Source organism: Monodon monoceros, unplaced genomic scaffold (genome assembly GCF_005190385.1).
Source record: "Monodon monoceros isolate NGI ecotype Baffin Bay Population unplaced genomic scaffold, NGI_Narwhal_1 Super_Scaffold_13, whole genome shotgun sequence".
In the NCBI taxonomy this organism is placed as follows: domain Eukaryota; kingdom Metazoa; phylum Chordata; class Mammalia; order Artiodactyla; family Monodontidae; genus Monodon; species Monodon monoceros.
In genome coordinates, this window is record NW_021703769.1 from 69,212,519 (window position 1) to 69,233,226 (window position 20,708).

At 53.0% G+C, this 20,708-nt stretch overlaps 1 protein-coding gene across 1 annotated transcript in view; it reads right to left on the minus strand.

The window, feature by feature from the left end:
- The window catches only part of GTF3C1 (general transcription factor IIIC subunit 1), a 72,045-nt gene that overhangs the window by 16,046 nt on the left and 35,291 nt on the right, over window positions 1-20,708 (minus strand). The window contains exons 12-26 of the mRNA XM_029219377.1: window positions 20,478-20,631; window positions 17,527-17,630; window positions 16,367-16,551; window positions 14,622-14,876; window positions 14,209-14,354; window positions 12,923-13,020; window positions 12,331-12,427; window positions 12,035-12,212; window positions 9,170-9,311; window positions 8,713-8,848; window positions 8,195-8,276; window positions 7,873-8,061; window positions 5,943-6,100; window positions 3,931-4,073; window positions 1,690-1,771 (exon numbers count right to left, since the gene is read on the minus strand). Of these exons, the coding sequence (XP_029075210.1) occupies window positions 1,690-1,771; window positions 3,931-4,073; window positions 5,943-6,100; window positions 7,873-8,061; window positions 8,195-8,276; window positions 8,713-8,848; window positions 9,170-9,311; window positions 12,035-12,212; window positions 12,331-12,427; window positions 12,923-13,020; window positions 14,209-14,354; window positions 14,622-14,876; window positions 16,367-16,551; window positions 17,527-17,630; window positions 20,478-20,631 (2,149 nt within the window). The remainder of the gene's footprint in view (window positions 1-1,689; window positions 1,772-3,930; window positions 4,074-5,942; window positions 6,101-7,872; window positions 8,062-8,194; window positions 8,277-8,712; window positions 8,849-9,169; window positions 9,312-12,034; window positions 12,213-12,330; window positions 12,428-12,922; window positions 13,021-14,208; window positions 14,355-14,621; window positions 14,877-16,366; window positions 16,552-17,526; window positions 17,631-20,477; window positions 20,632-20,708) is intronic.

Sequence of the window (20,708 nt, forward strand, 5' to 3'; positions counted from 1 at the left end):
CTCTTTACCCAACCTGCGACCATCCCAGTGCAGACCTGGATCACAGCGTGGTCCCTCACTGCCTCGCCACCCCCAGGCTCACACCTCCAACTCATCCTCCATGGTATGGCCGGCAAACCGACCCCGTCACCCTGTCACCCGGTGTCCAGCACTACAGGACAAGTTCACACTCCTCTCTGACGCCTCTCGTTGCCGTCCTCCCATGGGGCACCTCGCCCCCCTTCCTCCTCTGCCTTTCCTCGGCTGGTCCCTCATCTCTGCAGTCTGGGCTCAGTGCTGACACATCTGAAAAGCCCTCTGCAGTAGACGCCGTTGGTCGCCTACTTCCTTTATCCCGTTCTTTCTTAGCAGTGGAGCCAGCCCCAATTTGGTGTGGGGAGACAGCCTGCCCAGCTTCCCGAGGTGAGTCAGGACGGATCTTCTGGGAAAGGCTGTCCCCTCCCTGGTACAAGGGCCCTCTCCCCACTTCTTCTTGCCCTGGGATTCTGTTGTAAGGACCGAGCTCCAGCAGTTACCTGGCAGCCATGAGGTGACCAGCATGAGGATGGAAAGCTGACCACCAGGGATGGGGATGGAGTGACAGGATAAACCTGGGACTCTGAGGACATCTCTGCTTTGCTGCACCTGCATAGGATGGCCTACTTCCAGGCTGCTTGGCACATGGGGGAAAAAAAGCCTTAAGCCCCTGTGATGTTTTTTTTTCCATCACCTGCATCAAAAGCACTCCTAATTCTCCCTCTGAGCCCTCAGCGGCCCGTGCTTTCCTCTCTCAGGGTGGCTGCACTGTTCTGCGGTCCGCATTTACTTCTCTGCCCGCCCCACTGCCCTGTGGCTCCATTTCAGCTGGTCTCACCTGGCGCAAGGCCGGACATACACACAGCGGAGTCCGGTGTTAGCTCAATGAGTGAGGGGTGAGCAGACTCTGAGCCACAGAGCAGAGAAGCCTGGGTCTGGAAAGACAGCTTCCTTCCTTGTCAATCACCGTCCCAGCCCCACCCACAGAAAACTCAGAAAGAAAACTCATGGCCGGGCTTCCCTGGTGGCACAGTGGTTAAGAGTCTGCCTGCCAATGCAGGGGACAAGGGTTCGAGCCCTACTCCGGGAAGATCCCACATGCCGCGGAGCAACTAAGCCCGTGCGCCACAACGACTGAGCCCACGTGCCACAACTACTGAAGCCCGCGCGCCTAGAGCCCATGCTCCACAACAAGAGAAACCACCACAATGAGAAGCCCGCACACCGCAACGAAGAGTAGCCCCCGCTCGCCACAACTAGAGAAAGCCTGCGCACAGCAACAAGGACCCAACGCAGCCAAAAATAAAAATAAAATTTTAAATTAAAAAAAAAAAACAACAACAAAAAAACTCATGGCCTATCCACGAGCTTTCCAGAAGTCTAGCTGTTTGTAATTTCTGAAGAGCAACCCTATTTTCTTAATAAAATAGACCCAAGACACAGCAGCGTTGCAAAGAGACACGGCAAATTCTAATCATCTTTAAAACTGATGCTGAACCCAGATCAAGTGAGGGCCACAGCCAAAGAACTGACAAGTCAATTTCCCAAATGAGCAGGGGGAAAGCCCATGTTTGCAAGGCTGGCAGAGGCACCGTGGGACCCAGAGGACCAGACTAGAACCTAGAAATCCCTGCCTTCAGGGCAGGCTGAGCCCGACCACCACACGGGGCCCACCTTTGGGTCTCCGTAGTCGCATTTTCGATTCATGAAATCTCCAACCAGCGCCTTATCCTGGTACACCTCGGCGAGGCAAACCCTGTGGGGAGAGCAGGCCACAGTGAGGTCTGGGCAATGTAACAATGCCCACGTTCAGAACCACCGGAAGATTTCTGTCCTAACAGTTCTGGCCTTGGGTAAACACGAAGTATGATCTGCTTATGTGCCTGCTGGGTGATTATAGCTTTTGAAAATGAAGGATTTGGGGTCGGCCTGTTTGTGCTCACGCTTCACATCTCAACTTCTCTGCGCTTCTGTCCTCCACGTGCAAACTGAGAACAGTAGCTTCCACCCGCCTGCCCTCATGGGGATTTGGCCAAGACCACAGGAGAGACCTATGTCCAAGAGGATCTTATATTTAAAAACAGGCCCTGGTGTTTGGTATTAAGAGCTCCAGCCTCCTCCAGCACTCTGTCCATTGCACACATCTTCACACCTCCAGGCACCAAAAGAGCCTGACCCGCCCAAAGGGAAACGGAGGGAAAGACAACCAGCGTTTGCTGGGTTCCTAGGAGCTGCGCACTTTGAAAGCTGAAGCTGCTCCTTCATAAAGAGCTTGCAAGGTAGAGACTGTCATTCCACTTCACAGCTCAGTGAGGTGTAAGGTCCGCCCCTGCCCCCAAGGTCACACAGAAGCCAAGGGCCAGGGCAGGTGGGACAGGTGTGGTTACTATTGGTATCGTTCTGCTCACAGCCTCTAAGGGGATAAATGCCCCGTCCCAGGTCCCACAGCTCTGAGCTGCAGTGGACGGAGACCTGGCCTGCGCACCCTGCAGCCCCCTTCATGTCCCCCTTCCCCGGCTGCTGCAGGACAAGAGGAAGAGCGTCAGGCAGGGGCCAGGAAACCCAACTTCCAGATCTCACTTCACTGCCAGCTCACTGTCACCCCAGCCAACTTGCATGCTGTCTCTGGGCCTGTTTCCACTCTGCAAAAAGGAGGACTTTGGACCAGGTGATCAGAGCCCTTTCAGACAGAACATTCTAAGAGTCTTCCATGCACTGGGGAAGTGGCTTCACACAGAAAGGCCCCTTGGTGCGTCTAACCCAGTGGTTCTCCTCGGGGCGATCTGCTCCCCCCCGGGGGGGGGGGCGTGTGAAGACATTTTTGATTGTCACAGTTGGCGGGGGGTGGGGGTGGGGGTGGGGGTGAGGGTGGTGGTGGGTGTGGGCAGGTTGCCACTGGCACCACGGGGGTGGAGGCAGGGAGGCTGCTAAACACCCCACAGTGCCCAGGACACCCCCCAACAGAGAATGAGCCGCCCCACATGTCAGCAGCGCCGAGACTGAGAAGCCTGGGCAGAGGGGCTGAGTCTCCTCTGCAATCCAGGGCTGGGCTGCTTTCTTTGCAATCTGGCTGACTGCAGGCAGCGCACGGCTCGGAATCAACTTGGAGCCAAGCTCTCCCACTGACCCGTGGCCCGAACATCAGCTGGTGGAAGCAGCTCCGCTTCCCGGCCTCACCCTCATGCTGGCTGCAACACTCGGGTACCCTCCCACACCACCCGCTGGGCTTCCCCACTCGAGCCCACGCCGGCGGCGGGAGGGAGCTGCAGGAGTCTGACGGGGCTGAGGACGGCTTTACACCGTGGCCCTGAGAGAAAGAGACGGCGGGCAGCCTCCCTGGCAACTGACGATGGGGGAGGCTTTGCAGCTCCTGGCCAGCTGCCATCCCCTCACGTCTTTAGGGAACGCCCGGCTCTGCTGAGGAAATGGCTGAGTGCATTTGGTCCATTGATCCCGTTCCTGTCTAGCTCCTTTCTGGAGTGAGCCATGTGATGGACCACTAACACGGAGACATCAAGAGCTGCTCTGGAGTGTTGAAACCCTAGTGGAAATGGGCAGAGGCCTCTGCTTTCACCACATGCTACTCGGGTGAGGTGAAGAGGTGACATTCAGCGCTGTCACCTAGCCTGTTTCTTCACCTGTAACAAAGGAGCACCTGCTTCACAAGCTGTTCTAAAGTGTAAGTAACACCGTGAATGTGAAAGTGCCCAGAATCACACCCAGCCCCCCAAATCAAGGACAATCTCACTAACAGTCTCCAACAGACTACTGACGTGCTACTGGACGACTCAGATTTTATCTATCTGGATTTTACAGCCGACTCTTAAGCAAATGGGATGAAAGAAGTGTAAAGAATGAACTAGAAGCACTGGGATACCCTCGTCTTGGAGTCATGGAAGTTCAAAGGAGGCTTACTTATAGTTCAGATAGGCTTGTGGATTTTTGACTATGTAGCGAGCTCTTCGTCCGACCGAATGGGATGTTTTATCCAAAGACTCTTCCAAGCTTGAGTGCAGAATGTCCCGCACGACCTGCCAGGGGACAAACGGGCCCTTCACCTGGATTAAACACAAGCCAAGACACAAACTCAGTATCTTCGGAGCCCACAATATGGGTCACTAATGTAAAGGAGGGGGGAATACGTCCTGTGGAAACTCTTTCCTCAGCAGACACTCAATACTGTCACCTCACGCATTTACTCAGTCACATTTACTGGGCACTGACCATGTGCCTGGCCCTGAGAGGGTGCTGGGCAGAGAGGAATAAGACAAATCCTCCAGGTCCAGTGGGAAGAGTATATTTTGGTGACTAGTAGAGGTGCTCAGAGGGTGCTTGGGTAATACTGACTGGAGGGCACTGCGCCACAGGAGGTCAGGAGTATAGAAGATGCATTTCATTAGACGGTTGTAGAGGTTTAAGTACCCATCGTGTACACTCAAGAACGCTCTGTGTACGGCGCCTGTGGTTACACTAGTGGAAATGGAACGTGCTGAGTCACAGACTCAGGAGACCCTCTCAGTGAACACATGCAGGAAGGCACAGCCCAGGTAAGGAAGGGGCTTGATGACAGGGTTTTTTTTTTAGCGCCCCAGCAGGAGTGGGCCCAGGAATCTGGTGTAAGTTGAAGCGAATGAGTGGAGGGTCCGTGCAAGGCTCTCCTGGCTCCCCTGGCTGCGTGGAGGGCGGGGGGTGGAGGGCGGGGGAGAGGCCTCTCCCATCAGTGCTGTGATGAGACAAGGCCAGGTATTAGGGACAGCAACACGCCTTCGGGTTCCTCCTGGCAGAAGGGATTGGGTGGGGATTTAGGAAGGGGTGGAGGGATAAGAAAATCTGGGGCAATAATAATAAAGAAAAGGGATTTAATGAGCTTGCAGGCAGGGTGTCAGACCTCTCAGTGGGTTTCTCTTGGCTGGTATGGCTGAGAACAGGAAACACAAACGGGGCTCCTATGAAGCCGCCTCACCTACTCTGCGTGGCGGTATTACTGCCTGGAAGGGGCCCTGGACGGGACACTGGCAGAGCCCACGCTCCGGGTGGCTTCTGGGAACCAGCCTGATGGGACATTCGCCTCGGCATGGCATGGGAGGCGGGGAGTGAAGCTGGGGACAGCCACTGTCCCACGCTGACTTGGTCCGCACGGACAGAGGGATTACTGCATGGGAGGCACCACGCGAGGGGCTGCAGCTACAAAAACAAGTAAGAAGTCTCTCTGCCTCTAGAAGCAGCCACTCCAGTGGGCTAAGAGGCACCAGAAGCCAAAGGAGCAGCGTGAAATGTACGCGTCCAAGGGGCAGAGCGAGAACGCAGTAACTACTTCCCTTTGGCAGGATCAGGGAAGCCTTTCCAGAGATGATAAGCGGTTACTGAAAGATAAATAGGAGTTTTCCAGGCAGATGAGGGTGGGAGGCGGGGAGCAGGGAAGGGTCAGATTCCTGGTGAAGAGCGAGGGAGAGCACAGCTCTCAGCCGTGTGGCCTGCAGCCAGGCAAAGACATAGATGCGTGAGCCGAAGCCAGGAAACAGACGTGCAAAAATAAGCATGGCGGGCGCGCGGATAACTATGAAGAACCTGCTGTATAGCACAGGGAACCTCTATCAGTACCTTCGAATGACCTAAATGGGAAAAGAATCTAAAAAAGAGTGGATCTATGTATATGTGTAACAGATTAATTTTGCTATACACCTGACACTAACGCAACACTGTAAATCAACTATACCCCAATAAAATTAAAACAAAACAAAAGAAGAAAACGAGCGTGGTATCCATTGCTAGATTCTGGGAAATGCTTCTCCCAGTGGCCAAGTGGAGTAGATGGGATGGATGAGAGGTCCCAGGCATGAGCCTCCCTATGTGGGTCCCATAACGAGAGGGACTCGCAAATCAGCGGGCCAGAGGCTGGGAGGGGGCGGGGGCGCTGGCCCGGGTACCTTGGTGTTGAGGACGTTGCTGGCAATCCGGCAGAGCACGAGCAGCCCGTCCTCCTGCATGGACCAGGTGACGCGCAGCCGGGTCATCCTCTGCAGGGCGCTCTGGTCGGCCTCGTCGTGGTATCGCAGCCTTTTGCTTTTTTCTTCCGGGAGCTCTTCTAAGAGGGGAAGAGGAGAAGGGGCCTCTAATAACCAGTTTGGAGCTGTCACTGTGGAGAGGGGAAGGGTCCCTACCCAGCAGGTCAGACTGCACCAAGGTACTGGTTATCAGAATCTCATCGTGTGGGGAGTCATGTAAACTAATCACAAAAGACTCAGCCCATCCCGACAAGATTTTTTTTTACCCCTTTCATCATTCCTCTTTGGTCACATTTCATGGCGATGGGCTGGGCAGCCTGATGCAGCCTCTTGTTAGTTATCTGCCCATCTCTGATCCTTCCCTTGGAGGCACTGAGCCCTTTGAAAGCACATCGCACAGAAGCCGAGGGAGCCTGCTTGGGGTGCGCTCTCTGGACAAGTGGGTCCCCACCATTCCCTGCTCTGCGACCTCAGAGATGCTGTGCAAACTCTGGCGCAGCGTGGGGACAACAAGGCCCACTCTACGGGGCTGCCTTGAGGAGTGAACGAGACTGGGTATAAAACACCTCGCGCAGCGCCTGGCACAAAGTAGCTACTACCTAAATAATAACAATCACTGACATTACGGAATGTTTACTAGGTGCCAAACACTGGAGTAAGCTTTTTACGTACATCCACTTATAATTAAAAATAATACTTGGCAACAACCCTATGAGAAGGATACAATTATTATCCCCATTTGGCGGCTGAGGAATCTGAAACACAGAGAGATACAGCACCTTGCCCAAAGTCAGAGCCTAGTGAGCAGCAGACAGGACTGGAACCTGGAGCTCTCAACCACTGGGTTTCCCAAAGTTACTTCCCCTCGGGGAGTCGCTGGTGGTAGTTTCACAGGCAGATGCCATATGCTACCATGTGTTACTGCCAATTCCCAAAGACTGTTTGTTTAGTGAGTGTCTTCCAAATGAGGGCAGGAGAAAAGTGGGCAAGAGCATTTAGATTCAAATCGACACCACCACGTATTTTGCCTTGTAATGAATTCAGGTCTTTGCGGGCCAAATTGATCTTATGCATATGTGGACAGGCTAAACAGAGGAGGCTGTTTCAGCTGACGTGAGCCTATTTGTTTTGAGCACCAGCAGGATAAACCACTAAAAACAGGTTCCTGTTAAAATATTCTGTTCTCAGCTGGAATAGCTACAGCTATCAGATCACTGTTGAAACACGCACACCACTGAGGTGATACAAAGGTGGGCTAAAACCTGCACACTGGCCTCCTCGCTGCCCTCCTTCGCTGTAAATACCGCCCAAATGAAGACTCCAAAAGGGCAATCTATAAGGCACCGCACACGATGGGTTCACGAGATCTGGAGAGATCCTGCAGGCTTAAGTGACACCCATGTTGCCTCTGATTTAAAAACACAACATAACTTTAAACTTTGCCCTGATTAGCACAGATGCAGATATTAAAAAGCAAACCAAAAGAATAATAGGATTTGGGCTGGTTGTGATGAGGACTTTGCTATGGATTTTTTGCCAAGGTTTTTTTTTTCCCAGTTGAGAAGAAATTAGAAATTTGAACTGAGGGAGTTACTAAGTGAAAAGGTTCTACACAATGCAGAGACAGAGAAAGCAGGGGGAAGTACAGAGTCAGTTCGAGGCCCTCTCGGTCAGCAGGCTGGGTGTGGAAAATAAAACGTGATCACGCAGAGTTAGTGCTCCACATTTAAGGAGACGGAACCCGAGTCTGAAGGCAGAGCTCAGGCTGGGCTGCGGGGAGGATGCTGTCCATCCCCAGCCAGACCGTACATGCAAAGGCAAGCCTGGCAAACACAAACGAGCATCCCGAAACCTTTTTTCTTTCTCTTGATCTTCTTCCCAGGGTCCTTCTTCAGCCGTTTGCGCTTCTGGCTTTTCCCACCCCTCACTTTCTGGTTCCTGTCCAGCGTGGGCTCTCGGCCAACCTCAAAGTGTTCTTCTCTGTCAGCACAGAGCCCCGATCCCGCTCGCGCTTCTCCCCAGACAGTCAGCCTGCCGTTGCCTGGGAATAAGCATAGGACACCGCCGCTGCAGAATGACCTCTGCAAAGGCCAGAAGCCAAAGCCAATGTGCAGCGATCGTGTCGGCCCGAGACAGTCCCACGTCTATTTCTGCTAAACTCCTGGCCCACGTACCTCCAGCGCCAAGAGGCAACGGGCGCTTGGACAGAAACGTCTGCAGCCTCACCGTGAGCCCGTTCTCCGACGCGGTGGTCTCCTAAAAGACGAGGGTGGCACCGGATAAAGTGTGAGCTTTCATGGACCCCGGGGAGCCCAGGGCAGCCACAGCGCTGAGTTGCACGAGTCTCTGACGAAGAGGCTGTGCGGGGACTGCCACCCTCCTATCACACACGAACCCCCTCCCCATGTGACCTTTGTCTTACAGACTTTCTGTTCTTTGTTTTAAAAAGGAATATTTGTCCACATTGCAGAATAAATTAGAATCCATTGGGGGAAAAAAAAAAAGGCCAGGCAGACATTTAAGGGGCCTGACATGCCTTTAGTATATATGGAAGTAATTATTTGTGTCTCTGGTCAGTTTTGGTTTGGCCAGTTCAAAATCTGTGAGCCAGGAAAGGGACAAGCAGGTGAGTAGCAACGGCAGCTCCCCGGGTTGGGGCCCGGGGATGGATGCCCCCGTCCTGAAAGCCCACCTTTTTGGCCTTGTCGATGATGTAGCTGGTCCAGATCCAGTTTCGCTTTAGGTGTCCGTAGAAACTGGAATCGAGCCCAGCGGCTCCCAGCCCATCTCCGGGGATAAAGCCTTCATCCACGACCTCACGGCTGCCCCTGGGAGATGGAAATAAACAGAAAACAAGCCCTCCTTGGGAAGTGAAAAGAGAGCTCATGGAGTGGGCAGGGGGCATTTATTATTAACTGTTACCTTCCCAGAAAAACACCTGGCAGGTGGAAGTAAAGGGCTTGTCAGAAACCCAGACTGTTATGTAAAATTCCCAATTTCTGCACCCACGGCCACCAACTTGCAGCCTTGGCACCAGAGACTCAGGCTTCCGGGCCTGACGGGGAAGCCCGATGGGGGGCGGGCCAGAGCCTGCAGGACCAGGACCCCCGCGGCTCTGCGTGTGGGGGCGGGGCGGGGCGGGGACGCACGCGGTGTACTCCATCATGGCACACTTGCGCTCCAGTGTGTGCTTGTCCATGGCGCTCTCCTGCTCCTTCTGCAGACTGCCCTCCTCATCGCTGCCCTGATCTGGGCCGCTGTTCTTCCGGATGCGCGGGCAGCGCACCACGCCTAGGAAACCAGACACAAGCCCCGCTGAGGACACCTTCCTGCCACGGTCTGCTGGCCACGGCCTGCCGCAGGGTGGCAAGAGAAGACTGGCTTCCCTTTCTGTGACCAGGCTCCCCATCAGGGGAGAGGGTCTGAAACTGGTGGACCTCCTTGCACAAAATGCAGAAGGCAGAGAGTTAAAGCTGGTCGTGAACCTGAGAAAAGGGTCTGCGTGCAGCCTGTACTCTATTAAGACGGCAAGGCGAGCAGGCAACCAGAGAAAGCCCACGCCTTCTTCCTTCCAGGGGGATGCCCCGGGGAGTTGTGTGTCGCACAGAGGAAGTGATGAGTGAAAACGGCTGCTCACGGTGGTGGCTGCCAGGGTCGGGCTGGTGGGGATCTAGACAGTGCGAGGCAGCGTCACAGTCTCCCTGGGCGCACTGGGCTCCAGGAACAGCCAGACGTTTCCTGAGTGCCCGAGAGGTGCATTAATTTAGCTGGGAAATTACATTCAGTGATTCCACAATAAAGCATCTCTTGCAAGGAAATATAAAATACGATTAAATCCGTTGCTTGAAAACAACAAAACAAACAAACAAAAAAACTGTTGCTTGTGTCAGGCCAGGGAAGGCTATGATAATTTGCAGACTACCGAAGAGCCTCTCATAACATGGTCAGTGGGGAGAGTCCATGCCCTGCACCTCCCAGCTGGAGCTTTACGTGAGATGTCTGGTTCAAGCTTCACCTCAGCCCCACAAGGCAGTGGTGGTGCTCCCAGATTAGAAATGAAGAAACTGAGGCTCAGGAGGTTACAGAGAGCTCACCCAAGGTCACGCGTCTGAATGGACCTTGAACCTAAGAGGACTTCAGGCGATGCTTCACCGTGCACCGCCAAGCTGCCTGTGGGAGACGCAGATTCAGGTCCTCCCCAGGGCTGCTGAGTCCAAATCCCTGGACCGCGCCCAGTAATCCGCATTTCAACGGGTTCCCCAGGTGCTGCCTGTGTGCACTCATGCTCTGGGAGCCTCACTTTAAAGGATCCTCACGTCTCATTATTGATGGGGCAGAACCCCCTCAAATGTCTGTTGAATGAAGGGACAATCAATGCCTGATTAACGGACTCAATAAGCCCCCCGACATTTCGGCTCACGAACATGGGAAGGGATGGAAATTCACCAGTGGTCAAGCCTGAAAAACTCTGGTGCAAATAACATACTGGTTCGCAAATTTTTATCTAGGTATAAAATGCAGGGGAGTTAGGGCACTTTAAAATCTGCCCTGATAAAAGCCTAGCTCACTGCTGATGCCAGAGGATTCTACAAAACACTGATTCTAAAATTTGTCTGGACCCATTCAAGTACCTCTACGAGTGCTCATTAGCGTATGGGCATTAAACAGTTCTACCCAATAAACATGTGGCCCCCGCTCTGCAAAAATCAAAGTGTAACCTTGATCTTCCAGCTCTGTGACAGAAGGAAGAGAGGGAGTCCTCTCCCGGGTGCAGATGCAATGTGGCGTCCTTTTCCTCCTGGGACAGGTGGCAAGAACGGAACTGATGAAAACTGGCTTAGAGGAAAGAGCACAAGACTGGAGGTTCTAACGCCTTCTACAAACCCTCCGTTCATTCCACAAACATTTACGGGATGTCACCTATGTACCAGGCACTCTGAGACACGCTGGGGACACAAGCCAAATTCCCTGTACTCAAGGAATTCCCAGAATGACGTCAGGTGACAGTAAAGATGCTGGAAAGGCTTTCTCGGAGAGAGAATGCTTGAAGTAGGAGTGGCCATCTGCAAGGTGAACATAGGTCGGGATGTTCCAGAGAGAGAAGAAAAAACAAGCCAAGGCTTAACTCAAAGCCCAAGTCATCTGACCCACTGGACAGTCTGGTCAGTCCCTCCTCCTAAAGACCTCCCAGCCTGTCCTCTGTCCTTCACTATCACCAGCGGACCTCTCCTGGACCTGAATCACAGCCCCTAGCTGGTCTCCCTGCTTCCACTCTGGTGCCTCTCAGTCTGTTCTCCACACAGCAGCCAGGGCAACTCTGAAAGACCTGAGATCTTGGCTTACAACCTCCAATGGCTTCTCGCTGCTCTTAGAACAAACTTGAACTCTCCCTGTGTCCTGCAAGGCCCCAGAGTCTGCTTCCTGCCTGCTTCTCCAGCTCATCAGCTGCCCCTCCGCCCCCACGCACACCAGCCTCTTCTGTTTCTCCATCAGCACTCGGGGCCGTTGCACCTGCCGGGGATGCTCCTCGTCAGCTCTGGTCACGGCGGGCTCGGCCTCACCCTTTAGAACTCAGCTCAAAGTCTCCTCCTCAGAAAGGCTGCTCCTGACCAGCCCAGTAAAACACCCTCGATTCATCACCCAGTGTGTTTCCTCCCCAGCTCTTATCACACTCTGGATCTCTGTGTGCTGTGTCTTCGCCAAGACAGCATAAGTCCTGTTGCTGTGTGATCGGGCGCAGAAAAAGACACACACAAGGTGTTCAATAAATACCCACTGAAGGAGCAAAAGAATAAAGACAAAAGCGAAGCTGCGTGGGCTCAATGGGGTGGAGGGCTAGTGGCCCTCCCAGGTAAGGCCCACCACTGCCCTTTCTAAGGGAGCTTCCAGGACACTCCAGGCCTCTGGGGGACAGTCGGAAAACCAGCAGGTGGCTTCCAGTCTCTTCTAGCTCTAACTCCCGCTATCCCACAGAAAGGAGGGAAAACAGCGAGCCCAGTAAAGATGGATGGTACCTAGCGGGGTGTTGAGGCAGACGCACTGCAGATCGAACCAATAGTTCTCCACGTCCTGCATTGAGTTCAGGACGTAGAGACGCCTCTCGAAGGGCCGGCTGCTGTGGGCCAGGTTGTAATGGGGGTCACAGGTGGTGGTGTCCACGATGACCACGTTCTTCTTCAAGAAGATAAAGACCTACGAGGGAGACACCGGATGGGGTGAGGGGAGAGCCTCAGCCTCAGCACCGGGTGAGGTGTCTGGAAACTGCGCTTAGCCATCAGGACCACCTTCATCTGGGCCTGGAGGCTGTTACCTGGTCTTTATCCTGAAACTTCTCTGTGGGCCCAAACTGGAGCAGCCCCATGTAGCACAGCTTCTGAAGGTTCTCCACCACCGAGAAAATGTAACGTCTGGAAAACAGAGGGGGGTGGCGGGTTCTCAGCTGCCGTCAGGGGGTCTGCACGGGGGTGAGGGATGTGACTTGCTTCTTCTCCTCTCTTCGACCTGTGACACCTTGAGGACGGGCCTCGGGCCTGAACTGTGCTGAGACCCAGAACCCTCATCCCAACACCAACCAGGGCAACGGGGCATTGATCCTACTTGGGGGGCTTGAGTTCGAAAGTAGAAGTAATAAAAGGAAAGACCCACCTCATTACCTGCAGTCTTTATCAGCAGATTTTACTTTAAAAGAACCTTGAAAGCAAGTACTAAAAAGTCCCAGCCCACACTGCATTTGCCTCTGTGCTTTATGTAGAAGGCACAGGTGGCTGAATTAATGACCTTGGGTCGCTACAACCTGGCAGGCAGAAACCTTTCCTCTTCCTGGTCAACGATTACTCAGAAGCGTAACTCCAAGGGGCCTACCAGGACCCTCGGCCGCCCTGAGTCGGCTGCAGGGACCTCACCTCTTGTACAGAAGCTGTTGCCGGATGGGCCTGGGGAGAAAGCGGATCAGCGTGTGCTTCTTCAGAGGGTCGTTCAGAAACTCCTCGAGGTTGTCCACCTGAGAGGTGATTTTCAGGCTCAGCTCACCCTCAAGGACAGGGTGAATTGCAAGAATTGTGAAAAAAACACCACTACTTTCCAGGCTGTGGTCTCGCTGAATCTGGCCATCCGTCCCACGGGAAGAGAGCCCCCTCTTGCCTGTCACTCCAAACCCCCCACATTTCTCAGTCCTGACGCCCCTCCCCTCCAACCCATCTGCCACACTTCCGGGTACAGTAAACAGGTGGCCTCATTCCCTGCTGGTGGGCATGCAAAGTACTAAAACATTTCTGGGGGACAATAGGGGAATATATTTATTCATATTTTAAAAATTTAAAAAGGATGAAGGATGCTTATTGCCTTCAAAGCCAGGGATTCCACTTCTATCCTTAACCCAAGACGAAAAATTTTGGAGCTGCCCACAAATACATCTAACAAAAAGTATTCATCAACATGTCACTACACCACCAGGAAACTGGAGCTTAAATGTCCAAAAATAGAGTAGTGGTTAAAATACATTAGGGTACATGCATAAGAAGGAATACTATGGATTTACTTAATATCAAGGTAAAGCAATGATGTGGAAAATACAATACATTGTTCAGTGGAAAGAACAGATCATAAAAGAGTGAATACAGTATGGTCTCAATTCAGTTTTTTTTAAAAAGGAAGACCTCACATATATACACATGCATTACATACAAACATGGCATAGGAAGAAAAAGACTAGAAGAAAATGCACCAAAAACACTAGCAGTGATACCTCTGAGTGATGAAGTTATAGCATTTCTATGGTAATTTCTATTTCTTCCTTTTTCTGTATTTACCAAATTTGTAAAAATGTATTTTATTGCTATACCATAATTGTCTGTCTTTTGACTGATCTAGAAGAACAAGACTTTGAAATATTTCCCTTGACTCACCATCTATCCATCCATCCACCCAATCTATTCTGTCTGCCTTTCTCTTTCTTTCTTTGTCTATCTATCTATCTATCTAGCGAGCCTATCTATCTATCTATCTAGCCTCTCTCTCTCTCTCTCTCTCTCTATCTATCTACCTACCTACCTATCTATCTATCTATCGAGCCACCCAGCCAGCCAGCCAGCCAGGCAACTGCAAGCATTTTCTCTTGACAGGTGAGTGCAGGCCCTCTGGTATGGAGCTGAGGGACCAGCCCCTGAGAAAGCCTGGGAGTCATCAGTACCTTGTAGCTGACTTGCACAATCTGGGTGAAGATGGAGAGGGGCAGGCAGAGAAGAATGTCACTGACCAGAGCCCAGCCGAAGCCAAAGTCCTTGTGGACTGGGACGGGAGGGATGTAGCGCGTCCACGAGGCTTCATCCACGTACACTGGGAGAAAACAGGGGTCAGTCCTGAGACAGGGTCCCCGGTCATGATGCTGGTATCGCCTCCCAGTAGGTCTTGGTTCCCTCTCACCACGAACTAGGGCAACACCCTCCTTGTCAGGCAGGAAGCCCGGAGGCTCAGGACGCTTGGATTATGTCTTTGTTTGGATCAGGGCAATAGGGGACTCAGCCGGTTCAGGTCCTAAGGACAAGGAACCACCATGACTCCCCTCTGGACCCCACTGGGGCCTGCCTGCCCAGGGCATCTCACCGGTCTCCGTGGAGAGCTCCACTTCACCCTCCCGGGTGGCTCCATCCTGGGTGTCCTGGGGTGGGGCATCCAAGGAGGCCTCCAAGTTGCTCCCGGAGGAGGATGGGGCTCCCGTCCTCCTTTCGCTGCTGAAGCCCGGCTTCTCCACCGTGTCCTTGGCAGGGTGCCCATAGATCAGGTACCACAGAAACATGTGGATCACCCGCAGGCGAGGCATTTTGGGCAGAAACCCTAGAGAACGCCCAAGTCCAGGAACTGGGGCAAGAAAGGAGGGCGATGCTTGAAAATCCCAGATTCAATTGAGTTCAATTCATTCAAAAACTATTGAGTGCCACTGCATCCCAGGGGCCAGGGAGACGGCAAATGTTTTCACCCTCACGGGACTCACTTTCTAGCGGGAAAGGGCAGACAGTAACAAACTACCGAAGACAGTACGTCAGATGGAGAGAGCTGATGCAGAGAATAAAGCAAGGCAGGCAGAGGAGGGCTATAATTCTACAGAGGACTGGAAGGTCTCACTGGGGAGAGGCCTTAAGGGACATCCTCGAGCTGGTGAGGGAGCGGACCATGCAGACACCTGGGCGACATGCCCCCCAGGGCGAATGCAAGAAGGCTGAGACGGGGGTGTGCCTGGCACAATCGAGGAAGGGCCGGTTGGCCCGAGTGACGGGGTGGAGCAAGGAAGGAGGAGTGCGCAGGAGGTGAGCCGGAGTGTAAAAGGGCAGGGGGCCACCACGACAGACCCCAGCAAGAGGACCTGAGGCTGACGGGGACTGTGCAAAACATCCCAGAATCGAGGTTCTTCTAAACAGCTTATTTCTTTGACACAAAGTGCTCCTTGACTTTCCCCAGCGAGAGGAGACAGGTGAGAGCCAAGGGAGGCATAGGAACAGGGTGGCGAGGACAAGGGACCGCAGGGCCCCTCCTCTGCTGTCAGGCCTGGACCGCGCAAAGAGCTCCCGGCTGCCTCTTGCCCACTCAGGTGCACGTGCTACTCCACTGCGACGCCTCGTGCGCAGGTTTCTCCCTCCATCTGTACTTTCTAACTGTGACACCTTAAGAGTCTGGGCCAAGTCCCTGTGCCCGGAGCCCTCAGCAAGGGAAGTCACACAAATGACCTCCCCTGCTCAGAATCCCCGGGTTGCCGGGTCCCCCACCAGGAGGTTTCTGCCTGACAGCAGTCTGTGAGCCGTCACCATCGTCCTCCTCCTCCAGCTGCATGCTGTGACCAGAAACTACAACTACACCTCAACTACGAAGGCCCGGCCGTGGGCACCGGCCCAGCACAAGCTGACGTCAGAGCAGCTTGGTGTGGGGTGAGGGGAGAGCGCCCTGTTTGAGATCTGCATCCCAGAAAATTAGATGAATGCTCAAACCCATCAGTGGCTGTAACTACCAGAGGCTTGTGGGCTCAGGAAAGGCAGAGATTTTCTGTGGTTTACAGAATGTTCCAGCCCAAGGGTATTCAGCAGAAAGAGTTAATCTTCGTGAACAATTCCTCAGGTTGGGACTTGGCATAATTTCACCTGGGCCTCACAACAGCCTTGTGAGGTACTCCGGGCAAGAATCACCCCCATTTTACAGACAGGAAAACTGATGCTGGCACGTGACCAGCCCCCCACGACCCCAGCTGTTGATTCAGACCTGACTCTCTGCCTGCAGCCCAGGGCTCGGATGTGCAACACCAAGTGACTCAGAAGACCAAATGAAACACAAACAGACCCTGACAAGAAGCTGCTTTTTACCTACAACAGGGTGATAGTTTTTCAGCTGGGTTATGCCCATTTTCTCATCAGTCTTCTTCACCCGTCCACTTTCTACTTTAGAGGAAGCATTCAGCTGAGAGTCTCCTGATCCTCTTGGGCCCCCTTTTCCTTGACTTTCTTCTTCAGCTTCCCCTTGAGGCACTGGAGGCTGGGGCGCTTTAACCCTGAAGTTCAAATATAAGATGTTAGAAAACCAAGGGCTGAGAAAGGACAGGGTCTGTCCTCAAGAATTTGGCCCTGGGGTTTCAAATCAACTGCCTGTAGGGGCCAAACAGGTGATGTAAACGGATAAAATGTGTCGGGGCACTGGACATTTGGGGGTGACCTGGACAGTGGACCCCCACCTACGGGGCAGCTCCTACCTCACGAGAAGGGCTGCCCAATGTGCTGGGACCGCTGACACTTTCATCGATGCCAGAAATCAGGAATTTGACATGAAATTAACTGGTAACTGATTCAAAGCCCCTGTGGCCAAGGCATGGCAGGCCACACAAACCAACATCTGCGAGCCCAGGCGCCACCTCTAATTTAAACCCAACTGAGAACGTTCTCCCACTGAGCTTTCTGCCAGTCCATTAGGTGGTTTATGAACAAAATGAGAGAAGACCTCAGAAAGGCAACCACAATCGTTCTGAGCTATATTATAAACTATGCAAGTCTCACATGTCATAGGGCCTATGACTTAGAGCACTCTGTCCACACTCTATTAGAGAGCATAGAATTAAGAATGTTAGCAGAGGGGAACTCTGCTCATTATTCTCTAACAGCCCAAATGGGAAAAGAATTTGAACAAGAATAGATACGTGTATAACTTTATATATATATATATATACACACACACACACACACACACATATGTATAACCTGAAAGTAACAATATTGTTAACCAACTATGCCCCAATATACAATAAAAATTTAAAAAAGAAAAAAAAAAAAAAGAAGAATGTTAGGATTTTTTTCCTCTTAAAGAATCCAGAAATTGATTCTTTTTGAGGCTAGGCTATGAACCATAAACCCCAAACCAGTGACCTCACTGATCTCACAAAAGTATGAATAAAGGGCTTTTGTGGAAACTGCTTCAGGCTGGAACACAAACCGAGGCAGCGTCACTGTGAATTCCCGTGGGAGCTGCCACTTGCCTGTTGGCTGTGCTTGAATTGGACATCCGGAAACGAACCTGCTCGATGGCACTTCTCACCAGAGGGTCGTTCTGGTCCATGGACGGGTGCACCACCAGATCCACCTATGGAGAGAGGTCGGGGGTCCCAAAGGGCTGGGGAGGTGCCAGGGGAGACTTAGTTCCACAACTTGGTTCCCTGGTGGAACCCTGGTTATACCTGCCGTCACTGACATTTCCAAAAGGCAGTTATGAAACGGGAAGTAAAATGCTAAACAGTGTGCCCTTACAGTTTCTGGCATCAAGATCCCTCAAGTGCCCAAGCCAGAAAGCTCCGCCATCCGTAATGTGCCAGCTGGGCTGTCATGGCCCACTGGTCCCGGCTGCTACCTGGGGGGCTGCTCCCGACACCCCATCCTGCTAGCTGAGCATGTCCCACAGCCGCTCGGGAATCCCGAGGGCTTCCATCTGGAAGAGGTCAGCGGTTTTCATTAATCTCCCCTTGCTGAGACTGCCATCGGGGGACTCCTGCCAGCTGTGCCTCTAAACAAAGTGACAGAGGATCTGGGGCTGCCTTCTTCGTTTTAGCTGTTCCAAGGTGCTGAGCAGCAGATGGGGGTGTGAGGCCTGGGCCCCAGGAGACAGCAAGGTAAGGTTTTCTAAACAAGTAACTCTGGCCAGCAGGCTTCAATGCCCAAAATGGCCTGAAGAGGGTGGGTCACGGGGGACAGGTGGCCACGCCTGGACAGCGACTCCGAAGGCCACACAAGGCTCCATCTCTTCTGCTCCTCACTTGGGAAATGGAGACCCCTCCCCGCTGCCCTGCCAACTGCTTTCGTGGTTTTGTGAGGTTCAAATGAGATACAGTTAGGTAACACCTCAGAGAATCTATAAGCCAGGAGCAAATACAAAGCATTCCTAGCTCCCCACTTTCCACAGCCAAACGGCTGGGCCAACTTCCCAAGAGTCCGATGGACAGGGCAGGACGCAGGAGCAACGGCAAAAGGCGGGTGCCGGACACAGCAACTCCAGCCAGCATGGCTCCAGCAGATCGGCGGGAGCCAGCCACCAGCGCACGCTCTGGGTGCCAGAGAAACTGAAGCTTACTCTGGAGGCAGAGGTACAATACAGCGGCCCTTCCAGCTGGCAAATGGGCGACGACAGTGGTAACCCCCTGGCAAGAGGCCCCCAGCACTGGGACACTGATCGACCCTCAGTGTTCACCTGGGACACTCACTCCTCATCCCCACCTCTTGCCCACTCCCTCTGGTACCACCGATGGATAGGCGACCAAATAGGCATGGGGGGGGGGGCTTCCCTGGTGGCGTAGTGGTGGAGAGTCCGCCTGCCGATGCAGGGGACGCGGGTTCGTGCCCCGGTTCGGGAGGATCCCACGTGCCGCGGAGCGGCTGGGCCCGTGAGCCATGGCCGCTGAGCCTGCGCTCCGCAACGGGAGGGGCCACAACAGTGAGAGGCCCGCGTACCACAAAAACAAAAACAAATAGGCATGGGGGACACGGCAGATGTCCATATGTCCACATAAACACAGTCTCTCTCCACTCCTAGGCTGGGGGAGATTTCATTCCCCTGCTCTCAGTTACTGCCTGAGGAGGCTGCACGTCGGAAAGACCTGCTCTGTGAAGACCAACAGAAATCAGAGGCATTGCTGCTGACCGGCTGGGCTGTTGTCCCCCAGGGAGAGAGGTCAGCACCAGGACCTCCTGCCACGCTCAGGGGGATGAGAGGCAGGCAGCCTGGGGAAGCGAGAGGGGCGATGTCAAGGGGACCCACAGCAGATATAACTGATGAGCTGCCCAACTTGGGATGGTAGAAACAGAGCTTTTTAAGTCATTTTCTGGTACTGCTCTATGTCTCTCAAATTTCAAAGGTCTCAAAAAAATAAGACAAAGTAAAAAAGACCAGAAATGACCTTGCCACCTTATTAAGAAAACAAAACATCAAAGCAGAGCTTTCTTAAGGCAGAGATTTAAAACGTAGTCAGAAGAAAGGGCAGGAAATTACAAATGCCTATTCCGCAGCACCATTCCCTTTGGTCCCAACGCCCAGCCGGGTATCTCAAATGACTCTGACCCTGAAAAATTTATGCCTTAGAATATGTGCAAAGCCACTGAGCTGCAGTTGCTATGGGAATGGCCCCAAACTTTAAACTTTACAGAAACAGATACATTGGGAAAGAAGAGATCCACTGTCCTCATTGGACGACCCGGCAGTGCATGCTAATTGAATCGCTGACATCATTTCCTCTGGGATATGTTGCTGCAGATTTCGGTGGCTAATGTTTTTGCTGCTTAGTCTAAATTTTCCACCTTAATTTATTTATTTTTGGCCGCACTGGGTCTTCGTTGCTGTGCTCGAGCTTTCTCTAGTTTTGGCGAGCGGGGGCTACTCTTTGTTGTGGTGCATGGCCTTCTCATTGCGGTGGCTTCTCTTGTTGCAGAGCACAGGCTCTGGGCGCATGGGCTTCAGTAGTTGTGGCTCACGGGCTCTAGAGCACAGGCTCAGCAGTTGTGGCGCACGGGCTTAGCTACTCTGTGGCGTGTGGGATCTTCCCGGACCAGGGCTCGAACCCGTGTCCCCTGCATTGGCAGGCGGATTCTTAACCACTGTGCCACCAGGGAAAGCCCCAAATTTTCCACCTTCTAAATGTTGCTTCATTTCTCCCAGTGCTAGTCAGCTGAACCTGGATATGCCTCCATTACCATCCTCTCCTTCAAGGCTGGCTGTGGGGCAGGACACCTGCCTTGGGCTGCACAGGCTGCTCTACAATCCAAGCAGGTTATGCCTCTTTTCTGTTTCCCGCTTCCACAGGAAGTGGAGATAATCCCTGTTGCCCCAGTGAGGAGGCATAATGGGAAATTCCGAACTATCGGCAACAAAGGAACAACCGAGGGACAAGGATGTGGGAAACTGGGTAAGAAAACACCCGGCACGCGCAGTGGTCTGTGTGGTTACCTTCTTCTTGATGCCGTCTTGAATGACTGTCGTCCGATACAGCCTCAGAAGGCCTTCCTCGGACAGGTTCCGCACCAAGCGCACGATGGACTTCTTGCAGCACTTGGTGGACACACCTTCTTGCTTCTCCTGATCCATGATCATCTTCTGAATCCTGCAGAGTCACAGAATAAGCCGTTAATATTCCCAGTCTCACCAGGGAAGGCCTTTCTAGACCCAGGCAACCGACAC